Source organism: Sesamum indicum, linkage group LG2, assembly GCF_026168435.1.
Source record: "Sesamum indicum cultivar Baizhima isolate 11 linkage group LG2, ASM2616843v1, whole genome shotgun sequence".
Classification (NCBI taxonomy): domain Eukaryota; kingdom Viridiplantae; phylum Streptophyta; class Magnoliopsida; order Lamiales; family Pedaliaceae; genus Sesamum; species Sesamum indicum.
This window is the reverse complement of record NC_142658.1, coordinates 18,567,010-18,584,136: the sequence shown is the minus strand read 5'-3', so window position 1 is coordinate 18,584,136 and position 17,127 is coordinate 18,567,010. Positions and strand designations below refer to the sequence as shown.

The 17,127-nt window shown below is 36.8% G+C and overlaps 2 protein-coding genes across 2 annotated transcripts; both read right to left on the bottom strand.

Moving 5' to 3' along the window:
- Positions 1–835: 835 nt before the first annotated feature.
- Positions 836–4,743, bottom strand: PSKR1 (phytosulfokin receptor 1). The gene has a single exon (XM_011072184.3). The coding sequence runs from the start codon at positions 4,140–4,142 to the stop codon at positions 1,080–1,082; it is 3,063 nt and encodes a 1,020-aa protein (XP_011070486.1). The 5' UTR covers positions 4,143–4,743; the 3' UTR covers positions 836–1,079.
- Positions 4,744–6,274: 1,531 nt separating this feature from the next.
- On the bottom strand, positions 6,275–16,749 carry LOC105156132 (uncharacterized). Its single transcript, XM_011072183.3, has 8 exons — positions 16,148–16,749; positions 14,647–14,746; positions 14,407–14,463; positions 12,486–12,603; positions 11,632–11,714; positions 10,001–10,062; positions 9,808–9,904; positions 6,275–6,731 (listed from the first exon to the last, which is right to left on the bottom strand). The coding sequence occupies exons 1-8, from the start codon at positions 16,489–16,491 to the stop codon at positions 6,675–6,677; spliced, it is 918 nt and encodes a 305-aa protein (XP_011070485.1). The 5' UTR covers positions 16,492–16,749; the 3' UTR covers positions 6,275–6,674.
- Between the last annotated feature and the right edge of the window lie 378 nt (positions 16,750–17,127).

The window sequence follows — 17,127 nt, the reverse complement described above, 5'->3', positions numbered from 1 at the left end:
ATTGACTTTGGCGTATGGTTAGATTAGTCCAACCTCAAATAAAATACTAACTTGTAAACGAAATTAGAGATATCATCGTGGAATTTAAGGGATGGTCCATATTATAGTGATAGTTGATAGGGGTCTATAGTGAGGGTATTCAAGAAAGAAGACAAAATTGCCACCCTAGGGACCTCAAAATGCCCAAATAAGGGAGGATGAGGATTTGTGCATTTTTTTGTCGATCATCCAACACTTAAAAGGTCAAAATCGAGATGCATGAACTCGTATAAGTAGCCCTGAGAGAATTTTATATTTTGTTCCTTTAATCTCATGTCCGACTAGTTTAAGTATTAGAAGATTTTAATTGAAAGCATCCCAACAAGCCTAACGATATGTTGGTGTTCTCAAATCTCAAGCACCTTCTAAATCAGCTAACTTGAGGCCATTGCGATCTCCGACCCCGAATGGTATAAATTAGTCCAGAGTGGAATATTTTCAAGACTTACATATGCAATAATTGTCAAAGGCAAACAAGCGTGATGCGTTTATTGACCGCTTAGAACTTTCTATCTGATGACTTTTCTGCAACACTGAGAATCTAGACTTTTGATAATACTGCTATGGTTTGATTTGACTCTCGACATTGTAGGCTATTGACATTTGAGATGTGAACTTGACATTGCAGACATTTGAAATACAGGCAATGCTGTTGTTTCACTTAATGACATTACAAGCATATTTGGACATGATTCATATACAACTGTTCACAAGATCTGGGATTTTTTCATCATCAATCATCCATGCAGTAGTACAACACATCCCACATGTTTCATGTGTCCGAAGAGCAGAAGAATTTAGTGTTTATTGTGAATGAGATTTTGTAATATTTATTACCATATAAGTGTGCAAAAGTTACATTTTCTCTGATTATTCACCTTTCTCCACTGTTGAACTAATGTAAAAAATTATATATACAACAGATGCCTCGTTTTTGTGCGCCAGATCGAATGACTAAATTACCAAATTATGGAGAACTTACTCTTCTAAGAATGAGAGACTACATTGTTCTTCAGCTTTAAAAGACAACTCATCTTCCTCTAGCTTGAATCCAACGTAGATGTTGAATCAATGTTGTCAAGCCAAGAAACTAGCTGCTGAGTGCAAGGCCGTATCCTTGGGTTCTCGCTCAAACAAAGGCAAGCAATCTCAAGAACGGTTAGCATTTGTGGAGCATGTTGTTTGTCGTAAATGAATGGATCAAACACTTCGGTTTCCCTTTTCTCTCGTTTCATTTGAGCAACCCACGAGATCAGGTCCCGGGATGCTCTTGGTCTGCACATATCCATCGGCCTCTTGCTGGTTAGAAGCTCTAAAAGAACGACGCCAAAACTATATATATCCCCTTTGTAAGTTGCAACTGAGGCTTGGCCGTACTCTGGAGGGATGTAGCCCAGTGTTCCAACGAGGTCGGTTGTGACGTGTGTATCGTAAGGAAGAATGAGCCTTGCAAGGCCAAAATCAGCTAAGTGCGCTTCAAATTTCTCGTTCAGAAGGATGTTGCTTGACTTTATATCACGGTGGAGGATATGAGGTTCGCATGACTGGTGCAAGTAAGCGAGGCCTCTGGCTGCCCCTTGGGCGATTTGCAGCCTTGTTCTCCAGTCCAATGAGGTAGGCCCATTGGTTTTCTCATGCAACCAGTAATCGAGACTACCGTTCTCCATGTATGTGTATATTAGAAACCTGTCAGTCCTGTACTTGCAGTATCCCTGAAGATGGACAAGATTCTGATGTTGAGCTCTTGAGAGGGTCTCTATTTCAGCTTGGAATTCCCTCTCCATCTGAAAATACTCGCCTGAGAGCCGTTTTATAGCCACCTTCCTTCCATCAGGGAAGACAGCCTTGTAGACCAAACCAAAACCCCCACATCCAATGATGTTGGACTGATCAAAATTGTCGGTAGCCTTCAGAAGATCATCAAGAAGAATCCCTTTATTGCTGTCCTTGTTCTGACATAGAATAACAAGACTTGATGTGTCTTCGAAGCCTTTCTCAATGGTATGAGAATCCTCTTTTTCTTGATTGACAACTCTTCGCTTACATGAGCACACAATAATTAAAGAGACTAGACTAAGAAGAATAATAGTTCCCAGACCAATGCCCACACCCATTGCTATAGTCTTGCCCCTTGATTTCTTTGATCTGTCAGCTGATATGTGAGGAATTTTGCTGCTCTCAGGACAAGGATGAGGACCATGCTCTCCACAGAGATCTGGGTTACCTTCAAAGCTTGAGTTGGGAAAGGTCAGGAACTGACCTCCAGTCGGGATAGCTCCAGAGAGATCATTGTGGGCAACACTGAACTTTGACAGAAAGCTGAGCCTACTCAAAGAAGATGGTATTGTTCCATTCAGATTGTTAAAAGACAAATCCAAAGTTTCTAGGCTCGTCATGCCAGACAAACTGCTCGGGATAGGTCCAGATAGATTATTGCATTTCAAATCCAAAACATGCAGCTCTTTCAGATTGCCAAACTCTGGCCAGATTGGTCCTGTGAGAAAATTGTTGCCTAGTTCCAGCGTTGGAGGAAAACTGACAACTTGTCTATACTTGAACCCACTTTGGTTCCTTCTCACAAAGAACGGGAAATCTGGGGATGGTTCCTCCATTGAGACATTACCGCTAATGAGGCTCTGCATCCTAGTAAGCTCCTTCGGAATCTCCCCCGTAAACGAGTTGTTGGATAAATCCAAATAAAACAGAGACGACAAGTTTCCAAACCAATATGGAATTGAACCTTCCAAGTGGTTCCACGACAAATCCAATAATTGCAAATTCCTGCAGCCATTCAGCCACTGGGGAATCTGACCAGTGAGTCTGCAATTGGCAATAACAAGGGTCTTCAGTCCAACAAACTGGAGACTAGGATTACTAGGCATTTCTTCGTCACGAAAATTCAAAGTAAGAACTAATGTTGTCAAGTTTCTGCAGTGTTGTAAAATTTCTAATGCACCAGTAAGGTTGGAAATGCTGGAGTTGGAGAGCGAAATGTACGCAAGACTCTGAAAATTCTTGAAACTAGCTGGGACTTGCCCAGAGAAGTTATTCCTTCCAAAATTTATCGTTCTCAACTTTGGACAGGTTGGAAGATTTCTAGGGATCTCCCCATGAAATTGATTAGTAGCCAAGTTAAGCGAAACAAGATTAACCATTGCCGAGCAATTGAGATCAATCGTACCTCCCAAAGAATTGTTTCTTAAACTAATTGTACTAATAGTTGGCGAATTCGCCAACGAAGTCGGTATTTTACCACTGAACCTATTGGATTGAGCTGAAAATTGTCGCAACTGCACAAATTTATCAAATACATCCGGAAGATTTCCTGAAAACTCATTCAAAGATAAATCAACTTCAACAAGATTAGAGAGGTTACCAATGAGGTTACTCAGCTGTCCAGAAAACAGGTTCTCCTGAAGAGCCAACTTCTTCAAATTCAGTAGCTGGAATATATCTTCAGGCAAACCACCAGAGATAAAATTTGCAGCAAGGGAGAGTTCCTCCAATGAGGTACAATTCCCAAGCCCCAGAGGAAGAATCCCAGTGAAATTATTCTCTGCCATGTTCATAACCGAAATCTTGGTTGAGTTGCTGCAAATCCCCACAGGGACAGAACCCATGATGGAGTTCTCAGATATGTTAACAACTCTGATTAAAGGCAGGTTTGTGCTGCTTGGGAACCATCCAGAGATTTCATTATTGCTCAAGTCCAAGATTTCTAACTTGGGCAAATGCAAAATTGACTGAGGAATGAAGCCTTTGAGGAAGTTGTGGGAGAGATTGAGGGTTCTAAGCTGCTCCAAATTGCCTAAAGAGTCTGAAATATTTCCAAGAAGCCTCTTCCTCCCAAGCTCCAGCTTAACCACCCTACCATAGTTGATGCGATCATTCAGTCCCAGAGAGGATGAAGAACTGCAAGTTATTCCTTCCCAACTACAGCAATTGGGTGAGGATGCATTGAATCCCCACACATCAACACCTGACTCCAGGTGCTCTGCAAAAGCCCTGAGAGAATCCAAATCTTTTGGGCTGCATGTAAAGTTCTGAGCTTGAGTAGAAAATCCAAGAAAGATGAAAACTATACAGAAAACCAACACAGTCATCTCATGTAAAGGGGATAGATAGATAGATAGATAGATAGCAGAACAGCAACAGCTGAGACTAAAAGCAGTAAACCACCCTCAAATCAAGATCTTTCTGCTTCTCATTACAACTTCTCCCGTGATGAAAGCTCAAAGAAACATGCAGAACAAAGGGTAATATTATAGCAAACAACTCCAGCCCAGAAGAGAAAAAGTAAATGGAAATGAGGTTGCAGAAAAAGAATGGAATGGAGATGAAGAAAAAAAGACTTCTTTTTGGGTGCCCAAAAGAATACTTTTATGTATGTATGTAGGTGGAACTGATAATGGTTTTGACTTCAAAGAAAGGCAAACTTTTTTTTTGGGTCCAAATGAGTCGGCGGCTGCCTTTAATTTCCTTTTTCTCCATCAACAAGTGAGATATTAAGAACTATGTAGAGAGAGAGAGAGAGAGAGAGAGAGAGATGGGCGTTGAGAAACCATATGATGTCTTAAAACCAGCCATTAAATTCTTGAAAACAGCAGCTGCGATTGTAGTGGGAACATGAAAGGGCGAGCGGCTACTCTCATTACACCAAAATCAAATGCACTGTCGCTTCTGAAAGAACTAACAAAAGAATTTGCGGCTGTGTATTATACAGTTGACAATTTTCCCTCATATTTTCCTGTATATATCATAATTTGCCTATTAAAGACTTGAAATTGTTTACTTCTCTTATTATATTATTTTTATTAAAAAATTATAAAAATATTGAACGAGATGGATGAAATTTCTGAAAAATCTTTACATACAAAAATTTCAAGAGAATTTAAAAATTAAGTAATACTATAATTCATAATTCATAAAAAATTAATAAAAACGTAACAGAAACTTACAAATTAAATTAATTGTTGGATGAGTGATAGAAAAGTATTGACAATTACTAGCTTGGCTGACTCAATACCCTTTTTATATGCTCCTCTAGAAAAAGGGAAAACTATAGCACCAATGCAATCTTTCCTTTTGTCTTTCCTTTTTTTCCTTCAAAATTTTTATCCCAGCCCTGTTAAGACAAGACGTAAATGGTGAAGTTGTAATAAAATCCGAAATAAAGGTCTCCTCCCTCATACATAGAGTTGAATGTGACAAATTTAATGCATATGCATAAAAATTTATAATAATTAAGTATAATTTAATAAAAAGTTATTATACGAAAAAGGACAATACAAAAATGATTATTATAAAAGTAGTTTTGAAAGAAATATTTAGATTAGGAGAAAATGAAAAAAATATTAACTAAAATTAAAAATATTTTTACCACTTCTATACTGTGGAAAAAATGTGAAAATTCACAGGTGGGGTAAAAAAAGAAATTAAGAGAGACACAAAAAAAATGCTCTTTTTTAATATATATAGCATAGATAGATACTAAATTTTATGAAAGCTGTAATAACTTATCTCATTTAATATAACCCCAGTAGTTCAATACTCATTAACATGGGAAATCATTACACTCATTTTTGCATTATCTTTATAAACTAGCACTCTAAATTGAAAAAGTATATACCGAAACTATTATTTAAATTCAAGTAAATAACATGAAATCACCCACTCTCATTTCTTACATGAACGTAATAAATAATGTGAAACACAGAAAAACCTCACAAATATTGTCTATGTTTTTGCACAGCACTCAGTGTCAAAGAAAAACTTTCAAATGGTTGACGTTTGAATTTTCTGGTACTGTACAATTTACGACGCCCCAAGAAGGGCTCGGTTACAGTTTCTTGATCCACCAGACTTCAACGTCTTACGGAAGAAGTGTAATGAACTTTAAGGCAGTTCAAAGCAGAAATTGTAAATCGAAAACATTATTTTCAACGAAGAATTAATACACACTTAAATTAAACTGTTGCAAACACCTCGATGCCCGACGGACCAACATGCTTACTAAGTTTAATATGGATGAAAAAACCTTGCCCATAAAACAAGGTGTTTGGATTGTAAGGTTCTCTTAATAATAGAAATTTAGAAGCCCTGATTTCAGAAAGGAGAAAAGCAAAGGCTACTCTCATGAGAAGCTGTTGCAAGCAAACCTGCAGCCGTAGTACACTTCACAACATCATTAATGTAACGTTGAGGCGTAATAGAACATGCATAAAGGCTATCCAAGTAAGTGATGAAATTCGCAATCGACATAGCATTAAAAAAACTATGGATCAATCAAGCACAAATCTAAGCATCCCACTCATACTAGTTTTTCCGAAAATTTACATATAAAAGGTGGCAACTAACATTAGAGATCAGTGCATTGTCTGGATAGATCTCTGTTTCTCTGCAACTGATACAGGATTGTGAAAATTATTTTCATCTATTGTTTACTGGTACCCGTTTTCAGCAAGCAATCATCTTTCGAAAATGACATCTCTGGAGAATATTTAATGTGAGACTCATCCCGCTGGAGACATAACAGAAAAGCTAGAAAGCCTGCCAGCTTCTTGCACCTTTACAGAAGAATTTCGATACTTACAGAGACCAGACTTGAGTTAACCAAAGTTAAGAATTATCAATAATCAACATCCTGGCTCCTGCTTCAACGGTGTCGAACTTGATGAGCTAAACATCATGGGCTGGAAAAAGAAGAAAAGCAGAGTAATCCACATTGAGAATGGATAATACATCATTTCTTGAAAAGTGAGAGAATCAGCTTGCAGAAAAAGTGGACCCAGCATTAGTGGTTTACTAAGAAGGTAGCTTGGCGTACTACATCTATCTGTATATTAAACTCAGGTCCATTTGTACTAGGAGACCAGATGCTCCAGCAAATCAATAATGGAAACTGGTAATGATTTAACGTATAGAGTTTAAAATTTTTAACAATATTAGATGAGTAACATTAGAATGTTCAATCGAATTTTTGCAAGGGTAACTCTAAGTGGAAGGACGACCAAGAGTTCAAGCGGTCATAGTGACTCAAGTACTTTCGAGCGTAGAACAATCACTAATGGAAAATGATGTTTACCACAAGGATACTTTCCTGTATAGACTAATAACAGAATGAAAAAGAGAAAAACATGTTTAAGATTTCCGAGGGTCACCAGACAAACAGTTATTTCCAGTGGAAATAAACAAGAGAAACACCAAAACCATGTCAGACGTGATGCAAAAAACTCACTTGCAGAAAAGATTCCGTAGTTCATTTCTTTGCTGAATTAGAAAAATAGTCTAGTGCATAATTGATCAACAAGTCGCATTTGGAGCACAGAGAATTTGCCACTTTATTCAATTAATATGTGTTTTTCTCCCTCTTTCCTTCCTGTTCAATTGCTTGCATCCAATTCTAAAGGCTCTGATAGGAGAATAAACCACTCGATTGTAAGATGATTGCAGCTGGCTTAAATGCTTAATGGTGTATACATAGAGTGTTATGATTTTCCAATTTTCTCTTCACTCCATGGAAAATAAATCATGCCTGTGAGACATGAGACCGTCCTTTTCTATAATAATGATGATCATTGATGTTTTATTGCCAAAATATATGTAAGTATTAAATTGGACGAATTGACTTGTTTGTGAATGTCATATATATACGCATACATATATTACGATTTATATGTTCGTGAATGTCATCTATAGATTTATATATATAATATGGTTCAAGTTCAGCTGATTAGTTTTGGAGAAAATAAAACCTAGGATCCATTTGTCTCAAAAGGATCAATGACATTGGACCATGAAACTTGCTCTGGACCTAATTGAGTTAGAAATGCTTAAGCAAAATTCCAATTCTATACAGAGAGTACCAAAGAAAGATTGCACATTAAAGACTTAGTCGGTTCTGAATGGATGCAATGATGTTCTACAGTCTATGCTACAAGAATACAAGCTTCGGAATCCTCTCAAATTTCCCTCTTTCATGTCTTCAGAGTAAGGACATATCTTCATTAATCATGACAAAGTTAACAATCAGAAAGTGTGAAATTGAATTTAGGTAGATTGTCGACTAGTTCATGTCAAAAGATAATTAGGTCCTATTTTTTAATCCAAAGTGTATCTAATATTGGCATGTTTACTGTTAACAACTAAACTTGAATATGGTCAAACAAATTACAGTTTAGATGTAACTGCTTACTTCTAGGTTTTGAACAGTGTTCACAATGCATTTTCTGGGCTGGAAGTGCATTCGGTAGTGCTATAGGTATATCCTATCCTTGAGGTGTTTGCCTGGTATTTGTTTCGATTTCTGATTCTCTTATTTCATTATGAACTATACAGAATAACGATTTAATTTTTAAAAATGTAATTCACTTTAAATAGACATTTTTCTACTATTATATAATTCTTTCACTTACTAAAACTTAAAATAGAAAATAAATAATGCACTTATGATTTTATTTTTTAATTTATACGTATACACTTTTTCTATTTTGATTTCTGTTCTGAAAAGAGGATAATTGGATAACCAAATTGGCAAAAAAAAAAAAGGATTAAAATACGTGCCAATTTGTTCAGTTCAGTATTAAGAATGGTATTTCAGCCTACCAAATTCAGTTCGGTTCAAATTGATTGAGTGAAACCCCTAAATATTTTGACAACAATAGGGATAGGTAAAACTCAGGACAGGTTCGTATTGAATGAACAGGGTGTGGGGTAGATAAAGTTTTTTGTATTTCTGGACCTGGCCTCGGTCCAGGGAAAAATATGTGCTTTGCTAATCCACCTGAATTAACATATATTTAATTAGATAACGGTGCTTGCTACCGATTTTTACTGCTTCTACCTATTTTCTATCTTCTGCTCAGTCAGTCAAGTATATGGTCATCCTATTACCCTCTGCCGGCAAACAGTACACTGCCATAGGCCACCAGTACATAAAGCAACTTTGCAAGACAGGGCCACTCAGATGGGGTGGAAGGCAGTGGAGGCAACTATCCTGAATACAATGTTGACTCAGTTTGAGCCCTCGCCCAAGTTTTCTTACAAACTTGCAGCGACTACCTGTTGAAATATTAAATTATGACTCGAATTCTATGTTTAGTGCCCTACGTATTTGGTTTTCGGAGATGAATTTTACAGTCAATGATATTTGGTGGTTCTTACATTTTAGCTCTGTTATTTGGCTTTGAATCACCAGGAAATCAGTTGACCTGAGATCTGCTATGTTTTTACTGGTTCAGTGCTTACTGATGACAAACAGATCCCAACGGAATGTACTTTTGGGTTCAGGTTTGGGGAGGTCCAGGGTGGATCTTGGCTCCACTCATGAACACTGGGTGCTGATTGCTGGGTGTCAGCAAGAACACACCTGACCCTGGCAATGTTCGACCAAGGCCCAAGGCCACCGTAAAACCCCACTGACATCCCATCGTAACAGGGAATAAGAGTAACCATTTACAATGTCGTAGAGATTAGCAGTGATCTAAAAGGTCAACAAGAACAAGAACATTGTGCAAGCCAACATATTACAATCCTTCTCAAATAAAGACACTCATGAAGGCATAAATGTTACTTAATCACATATCCCGCATTCATCATGAATTGTTAAAATGTTAACCATTTCTAATATTCACAATAATAACACTGGCATGCACAGCATATAAGTTATGTCATTATCAAGAGCTATGCAGCCAGATTGTGATCCAGAAATAAGAAAAGAAATTTTTGGGAAATGATGCAAAGCTAGCAACTGCATGAGAGGGGTTATACCTGAGATGCACAAGGAAAAATACTACTGGCAAGTTCCTCATTTAAGAGCACAGGAAGAGGAGGCATTCGACTCATTATTCCAGGCATGTTTTTCATGCTGCAAGCATAAAACAGAAAAACAACTTCAGGAAATAACATACCAATGACCACCAAGGTCCAAAACACGTTTACTACACTAACTAGAGTGACTTACTCATTCAAAATTGTAGTTAAGTTATTCATTGTACGAAAAAAGAGATCGATGTTTTGCTGCAACTGTAACAAAAATCTCAACATCAATAGAGGAAAATAATTGCTAAACTTAAAAGGGAAAAATAGTGAGAGATAGAGAAAACCAGATGCATAATGGCAGAGATCAATTCACACTGCCAAGGTGAAATAAAAGCTGACAGGTGAATACTAGTCTCTTTTCACTTTGTCGATTGTTCATATTTTCTAGAAGAGCAAAGTTAGTTCAGATATATAGTTCATCTAGCATATCAGCCACCATTACAACACATGGCAATATCAATGGGGAAAATGTTAATCATCTCCGTGGGCAAACACTAAGATTTAATCGCTTTGTCTTCTCTTATGTTCTCTTCCTGGAATGCAAGACCGTAAGACACAGGCTATGAGCAAGGTGGAAACAATGATTTGAAGGCTTAATCCGGTGTTAGAAAAGTAAGATAACAATCAAATGTTTGTAGAGGGCTCAGGAAAATCCAATTAAGGATCTTAAAGGCATAAAACATGCTTTTCGGCTGATAGACAGTGTTTGTTTGGATATTAACTTAGGAAATACTGAAGAGAGAAGTTAACAACAAGAGGAAAATCAGAGAATAATCATGGAATCCTTTCGGCATCGGAACTAAGGTTGTTTTGTCTCACAAAGAAAGATCTGATATTATGTGGAAGAACCTTTATTAATTTAACTGATGGATCCTTAGAAGATTACACGCATATTTATAAGCCTCAAGATATCTCCTACCCCACCTAGGATTAGACTTCTAATTAGACTGGGAAAATAGGGACGTTCAAACTTAAAACACAGAATATACAATTCCTAAATTACCTTTGGGTACTAAGAAACCATGTAATGAAGCTAAAGACTATAGTTAGCTAAAATCAACTTTTAAATACACTTGGATACTAAAAGAAACATGTAATTAAGCTAAAGATTGATGTTAGCCAAAATTAACTTTTAAGGAAATTGCATTGCTGTCCAATCTAATGCTCTATGGTTGCATTTACATTGCCTACATCACATTGACTCGACACAGGGTCCGGACCTGGAACAGGACTTGGCTTTCCTACTAAGCAGTATAGCTTGGGATCACTGAGTGGTGCGTGGGGAAAGGGTGTATATATAGCCACATGTCACAAAGATGTCTCATGGTGATGCTCCTGCCATCAGTGCTTAGTTTTCATCCTCTTGCCGAGTTGAAATGTCAAACCATGAATAGCCACTTGAGATGTAAGGAGCAATCAAGAATAATCTTTTTCACCATTTGGGTCTCAAGCATTATGTTGAAAAGTGGTGCTAATGCAACAAGAAATGAGTGTCAAGTTTGAGAAATTTTGTGTGGATGTACAAGTTAACACACACAGCTATTTCCTTTGACCTAGGAACATAGCAACAAAATACGCATGCGTGTTGTCCGACCGGATAACTGACAGTATATAACACCTGTATTATATCTTGCAGATAGCTTTTCGTAATAACAGCATTGAGTAAAAGTGTTTCCCAGCACAAAACTTCTTATTGCAAATACCGATTACTTGGCTTGGCATAGCAAGGAGAAAGTTCCAAAATCCTCCAGAACAAAAGGGAGCAGGCACTACCTTGAGGGTCGAAAGATTGGCAGAAATTTGATCAAAAGCCTGATTATTTTCTTCCAGAAGATGTCTGGCTGTGCCCCTTAGTACTGAAACATACATAAAATTATTTCCAATAAAAGTGTGTCACCTTGAAACTCAAAAAAGAATATCAAATAGTTCAGGTCCATAGTAATATGTTCATTTACAAGTAATTCTGGAAACAAACACTATATTGGGGTAGAGGGGAATAAAGAATAAAGGGAACCAAAAGAAAACATTCATGCAATACTTCCATCAATCCGTAGGAATCAATAGAAAAGGCAAATCCCTTATGATACACCAGATCCGGCTCGGTTATTGATAGAGTGAATAGATCTGCCATTTCTTGAAATCTCTCTTCTGATTCAAAATCGTGGTGTAACGTGTATATCATTTCTTTATATCTTACTGAGACTAATATAGGGGAATGTTCACCGTAAAACTCAAAATGTGGTGATATATTGGCAACATGGACATTTAGAGAGTTGTACAATGTTAGCATCTGTAAACTTATAGAACAGCTACATTTAAGATAACTAAGAATGCTTTAGGCAAAGAGACACTTCATCTCATTGTCAGATATTTGGCTAGAGTTTTTAGCATCAGGTAACTCCCGTAGTAATCACCCAAGCGTTATTATCCATAACCACGGATGTATCATGTTCATCACTTAATATGACAAAGAAGAAAAGTTCAACAATCAATTACAACAAAAAACGAATAGCAAAATGGTCTTGACTCAACCTCCTTCAGCTTGAACAGGGAATATATAATCAATACAATCATTATTAGGTCAAGAAAAAGAATCTTGGTTAATCACAATAGCTAATTAGACAAACCTCCTGAAAGCATGCAGTCACTCTGATCACAATGGTTTGTAGCTACAGAATATGGAGCCACATTTACTGATGAAGCTGAAGACATGTTATTCTTCAGAGTTGACTCCACCACTTTTTCCTGAGAAAGTGTCAACATTAAGAAGACGAATACTTTCAGAAGAGGGATAATTTCTAATCATTGGATTAGTGAATCACACAAAACAACAACCTTATACGAATATATATCAACTTTTGTAGAGCACTTATTAGAGTAATCGCATTAAAGTTACCTTACAAGAAAAGGATCAAGCTATAGAGACCATTATCAATCAGGTATATGCAACTTAATGATAACCTTTTTGGTGTAGCAACCATATAGGTCCCACAAGAATGAGATGAGTAACATACAAAACCAAGAATTGGTATCACTGCCAAAAGGTGACTGACACAATATCATCGCCAAAGGGTAAGATAGAAGGTACACTTAAATAATGGTATACTTGGTTTGAAGCACACGTGGTTCTTAGATACAGAGCTACACAAAAACAAAACTGAATCTTCCTCCAACTTCGATAGGGTGTTACCAATTCTCGGCCTAACACAAATGGGTATATAATTAGCCTACAAATGACCAGTTCCAACCTGGACCTAAACCTTGAGTTCCAAGTAGTTTCACTCTTCATACATGGAGTATGCATCACAAGCCAACTGCTTTGCTCCCATTATTTTATTTTTAATGGCATTTCTTTTTGTTTCTCTTTTTCCTTGTTGAAGTAACGCCCCTTTGCCACCTGCCTTTGACAGCTCCTACCCCCACCACCTCCACAACATGCAACATGCCATATCATATCTTCCAACACCTCAACCCCCAAAATATCCTGCATGCCAATACATGCTTGTACTTGTAGATTTATAGGCATTGCGTTATAGAGATATATTAGCATCCAGAACACACACATAGATGTGTGTGCATGAGTGTTATGTGTATGTGTGATTGAGTGCATATGTATATTTATGTGTTCAGAGATATGTATGGCTGCATCTGCATAGACATTTGCATGGTGACACCGATGAAGATAGTAAGCTCATAAAATATTTACAAACTTAAGGTTCGTGTCAGTAATAAACAGGACAAATTAGACACCACATACACACAGAATACAAGTGACATCAGCAATTGATTAAGACACCAACAAATTCATATCATTAAGCAACTTTCTACTGTCTTCGAACCCATGGATAAAGAGCAAAGTGTTTCGAGCGCATGACTGAATCTTCAGTAGATATGCAACCTAATCCGATCATAGTTGATTTGAAGCGCATAGCAGAAGTAAATTTGGAGGTCAGCCCCAAAATTTATGCTGTGAATAATAATCAGAAAAAACCAAATCATGGTCTATTTTCTATTTCATCACTCAGAAAATGTAGCCTAAAGAACTCTTTCTACATAAACGGTCCACTGCCACATTTGTCTTTATAAAGATAAAGAATTTTCCAGCTAGACATTGAATTGAAGTCAATGGAGATTTCAGATGACATCAGAGTGGTTTTTAAGCGACTCTGAAGTTCATTGGCTAATCCGAAAGGCCTTTAATGCAATTGGTGATTGTTAAAAGAATTGCAGTCCATGTAAATCAGATCCATTTTTCTCTTCCTCTGTTACTTTTCTTCTCTTTTTTTTTTTTAAACAATAGAATAATAAGATTCAACAGTGAAGAGAAAAAACAAAATATAATCTTTGCTTAGCTTTGAGCTCAAATGCATCATATGAACAACCATCTGGTTTTAGACTGCAAAGCATGAAAATTCTTGAACAGTTTTTCAGCTTTTGACTGTATCACAACGAATTGAACTGAATTCTAAAAATTATACCATAAACTACACCAAGGTTGATAATTCAAAGTCAGCTCAAAGTACTATAAAAGAAAACTAAGAATATTACCTTCCGATCCTTCCCCTTCTTCCCCAAGCTCTGATCATCCTGTTTCCTCCGCTTTCTCTGACAAACAATATCATGAATTAGGCATAAGCACTTCAATAATGAAGTCAATCCTCCTAAGTACTTCAGCTAGAAGGTAAAGAACACGTTTAGTCAATCATGAAAAAATTAAAACAAAATTACATTTCTCGATTTTGGAGAATGTTATGATTAACTGCAATCTCAACAGGACTTTGAACTTACCGTCATCCATCTACATCGAAGAGCAACATCTCGTACAGTTTTGTTGTGGAGTGTGGCAGCAATCTTAATATACCGCATGATATTGGGTTCATTGGCATATCTACAGATATTAAGTAGGAAACAACCCGATGAAATTAAGATTGCTCAATTGCAAGAAATAGAAGACAATTGGAAATCCAAGATAAGCTCCACAAAAGAACAAACCCGACTGCCCTACCAACTTATTTGAAGCATGATAGAGAGAAAAAGTTATACAAAAGCTAAAACACCCACAAACTTAAGCAACAATATGATGAGAATCATCTTAGTCTCTGACTAAAATGGAAGCCATCACAGAAGTACTGGAAAGGAACCTGATTCCAAGAAATACAAAACAGATGCATTCAACATACTGGAGTCAAATGGCAGCTGCATCAACCACAGAGCTCATGTTTTTCTTACTTTTGGAATCAGCATTCGTTTCTTGGAAATAATAATTTTATTTGACATACAACCATTTAGTAGTAAATGACTCCTAATCGATCTTCTTCAATGAAGTTAGGCAACTCTGCTACTGTGCTCGTTTGTTGATGGGTGGGAGGTGATTAGATAGAAAAATACAGATATTGATATTCAATTTCTATGTGAGTCATAGTAGCTGATGCAAATTGACATAATCTTTCTTACTATTAGTTATTGGTAAAGGTCTGAATGACATGCAAATTGGCATAAACTTAGTTGCTCTACATTTTCTGGATGGAATCTCCATAAAAGTATGACAATATATAAAACATATAGAGATGCATATCAGTTAACCAAAACCTCCTTCTGGTGCACAATATGCTATTTTTTGGTAAATTGATGAAATATATGCTGATGCATTAAAGATATTATATATTACACAAGTAGACCAGAAAACCATGAGCACAGTCACCTCATGGAGGAAAAAGGATCGTATAGCTCTTGGTTCCATTCTACTTCCACCAATATTTTAGGACTCTATTTGGTTGGCGAGGAAACCACCCAGGAAAGTGATAGTACAAGTGTTAACAACCAGTTTTTCTTGTTTGCCAGTCCAATTTTAGCTGTGTACACTGACTAGTTGTCATTAGGAAAAAAGGACCAGTTTTAGGAAGGATTCATCAAATCCTTTTATGAAGGTAATATACAAATCCCCTATCAAGGAATTCCAAGAAAAATGACTCTAAAGGTCGTATTCAAATGCTCCACTGCGAAATTCTATCAAAGACAATTTTAACAAATTTCTCGTCTCCCATCCCATTACAACGTCTCTCTCACATCTTCTTTGCTAATAACTTCATCCACCATCTCCGTGGCCTTATGTGTTTCCACTAACAAGGCAGGGGTAACGCTACTAGACCAACGACCAAGCTCCAGCAGCACGTGGTAGACACTAAATTCCTACCTTCTCGTACCTCAAGCAACAAAATAATACACCATAAAATGTAGAAAAATTATCTATCATCGACCGGTTTTCCCGAATAAGGAAGAAGGTACCTACTTGGCAAGTCCCTCCTCCAACTTGTACTGTTCATCGATGGACCACTCCGCAGCCAAACCCGTATCGTGCTTTAACCCGGGAACCGACTCCAACATAACCGTCGAAGAAGAATCCAAAGAATTCTGAGCACCACCCGGTGAAAAAATCATTCCCCCCGCAGGCCCATCATTCCCAGTCAAATTCAAGCTCCCCCCGTGGTTCCTATAATAATTCCCCATAGAAATCAACTCACACCCACCTGAGCTACTGCTGCTGTTGCTCGTCGCTCCACCAGATTTAAACAATACGCCCGGCTGCTGGTGATGGTACTGCTGATGAAACCCGGCCCCTGACTGACCCGCCATCTATTTGTGCAATTGCTTTACCTACAGCATGAAAAAAATCACAACCCCACCCCTAATTCTGAAGAACATCTGCTGTCAAAAGGTTCTTGGCTTCACCAATCCCTCCACATTAATCAGTTGCTCCACTCTCCGTTGTAGAATCCAAAAAGGTGAATTCCCAAATTTGTAGAGAGAGAGAGAGAGAGAGCAAACAATTGACAGCAGTCTGCACTTTGCAGAGAAGTAGAGAAGAGAGAGAAATAGGTAAATGATATACAGTAAATATTATTATTATTATTATTTTTCTTCTCCTTTTAGCTTTATAAGTGGGATTACTATTTTATTGTTGTTTTCTTCTTGTTTTTATTAAATATCTTTTTTCTATTTTTCTAATTTAATTAAACAGAAAACCAGAAAGTTATTTGGCTTTTTCTTTTAATTTTTTTTAAATTTTAAATACTTTATTTTATATAAAAAAATCTTCGAATTTTTATAATAATATCACTCAAAATATTTAATATTTCCAATCATAAAACTAAATTATATTGAGAAAAATATTATCGATGTTACAAAGATAACAATTAAAATTATTGTAAGTAAAGTATTTTATTTTTATCGAAATAGAAAATATTAAAGTATAGTATAGTAATAATCAAA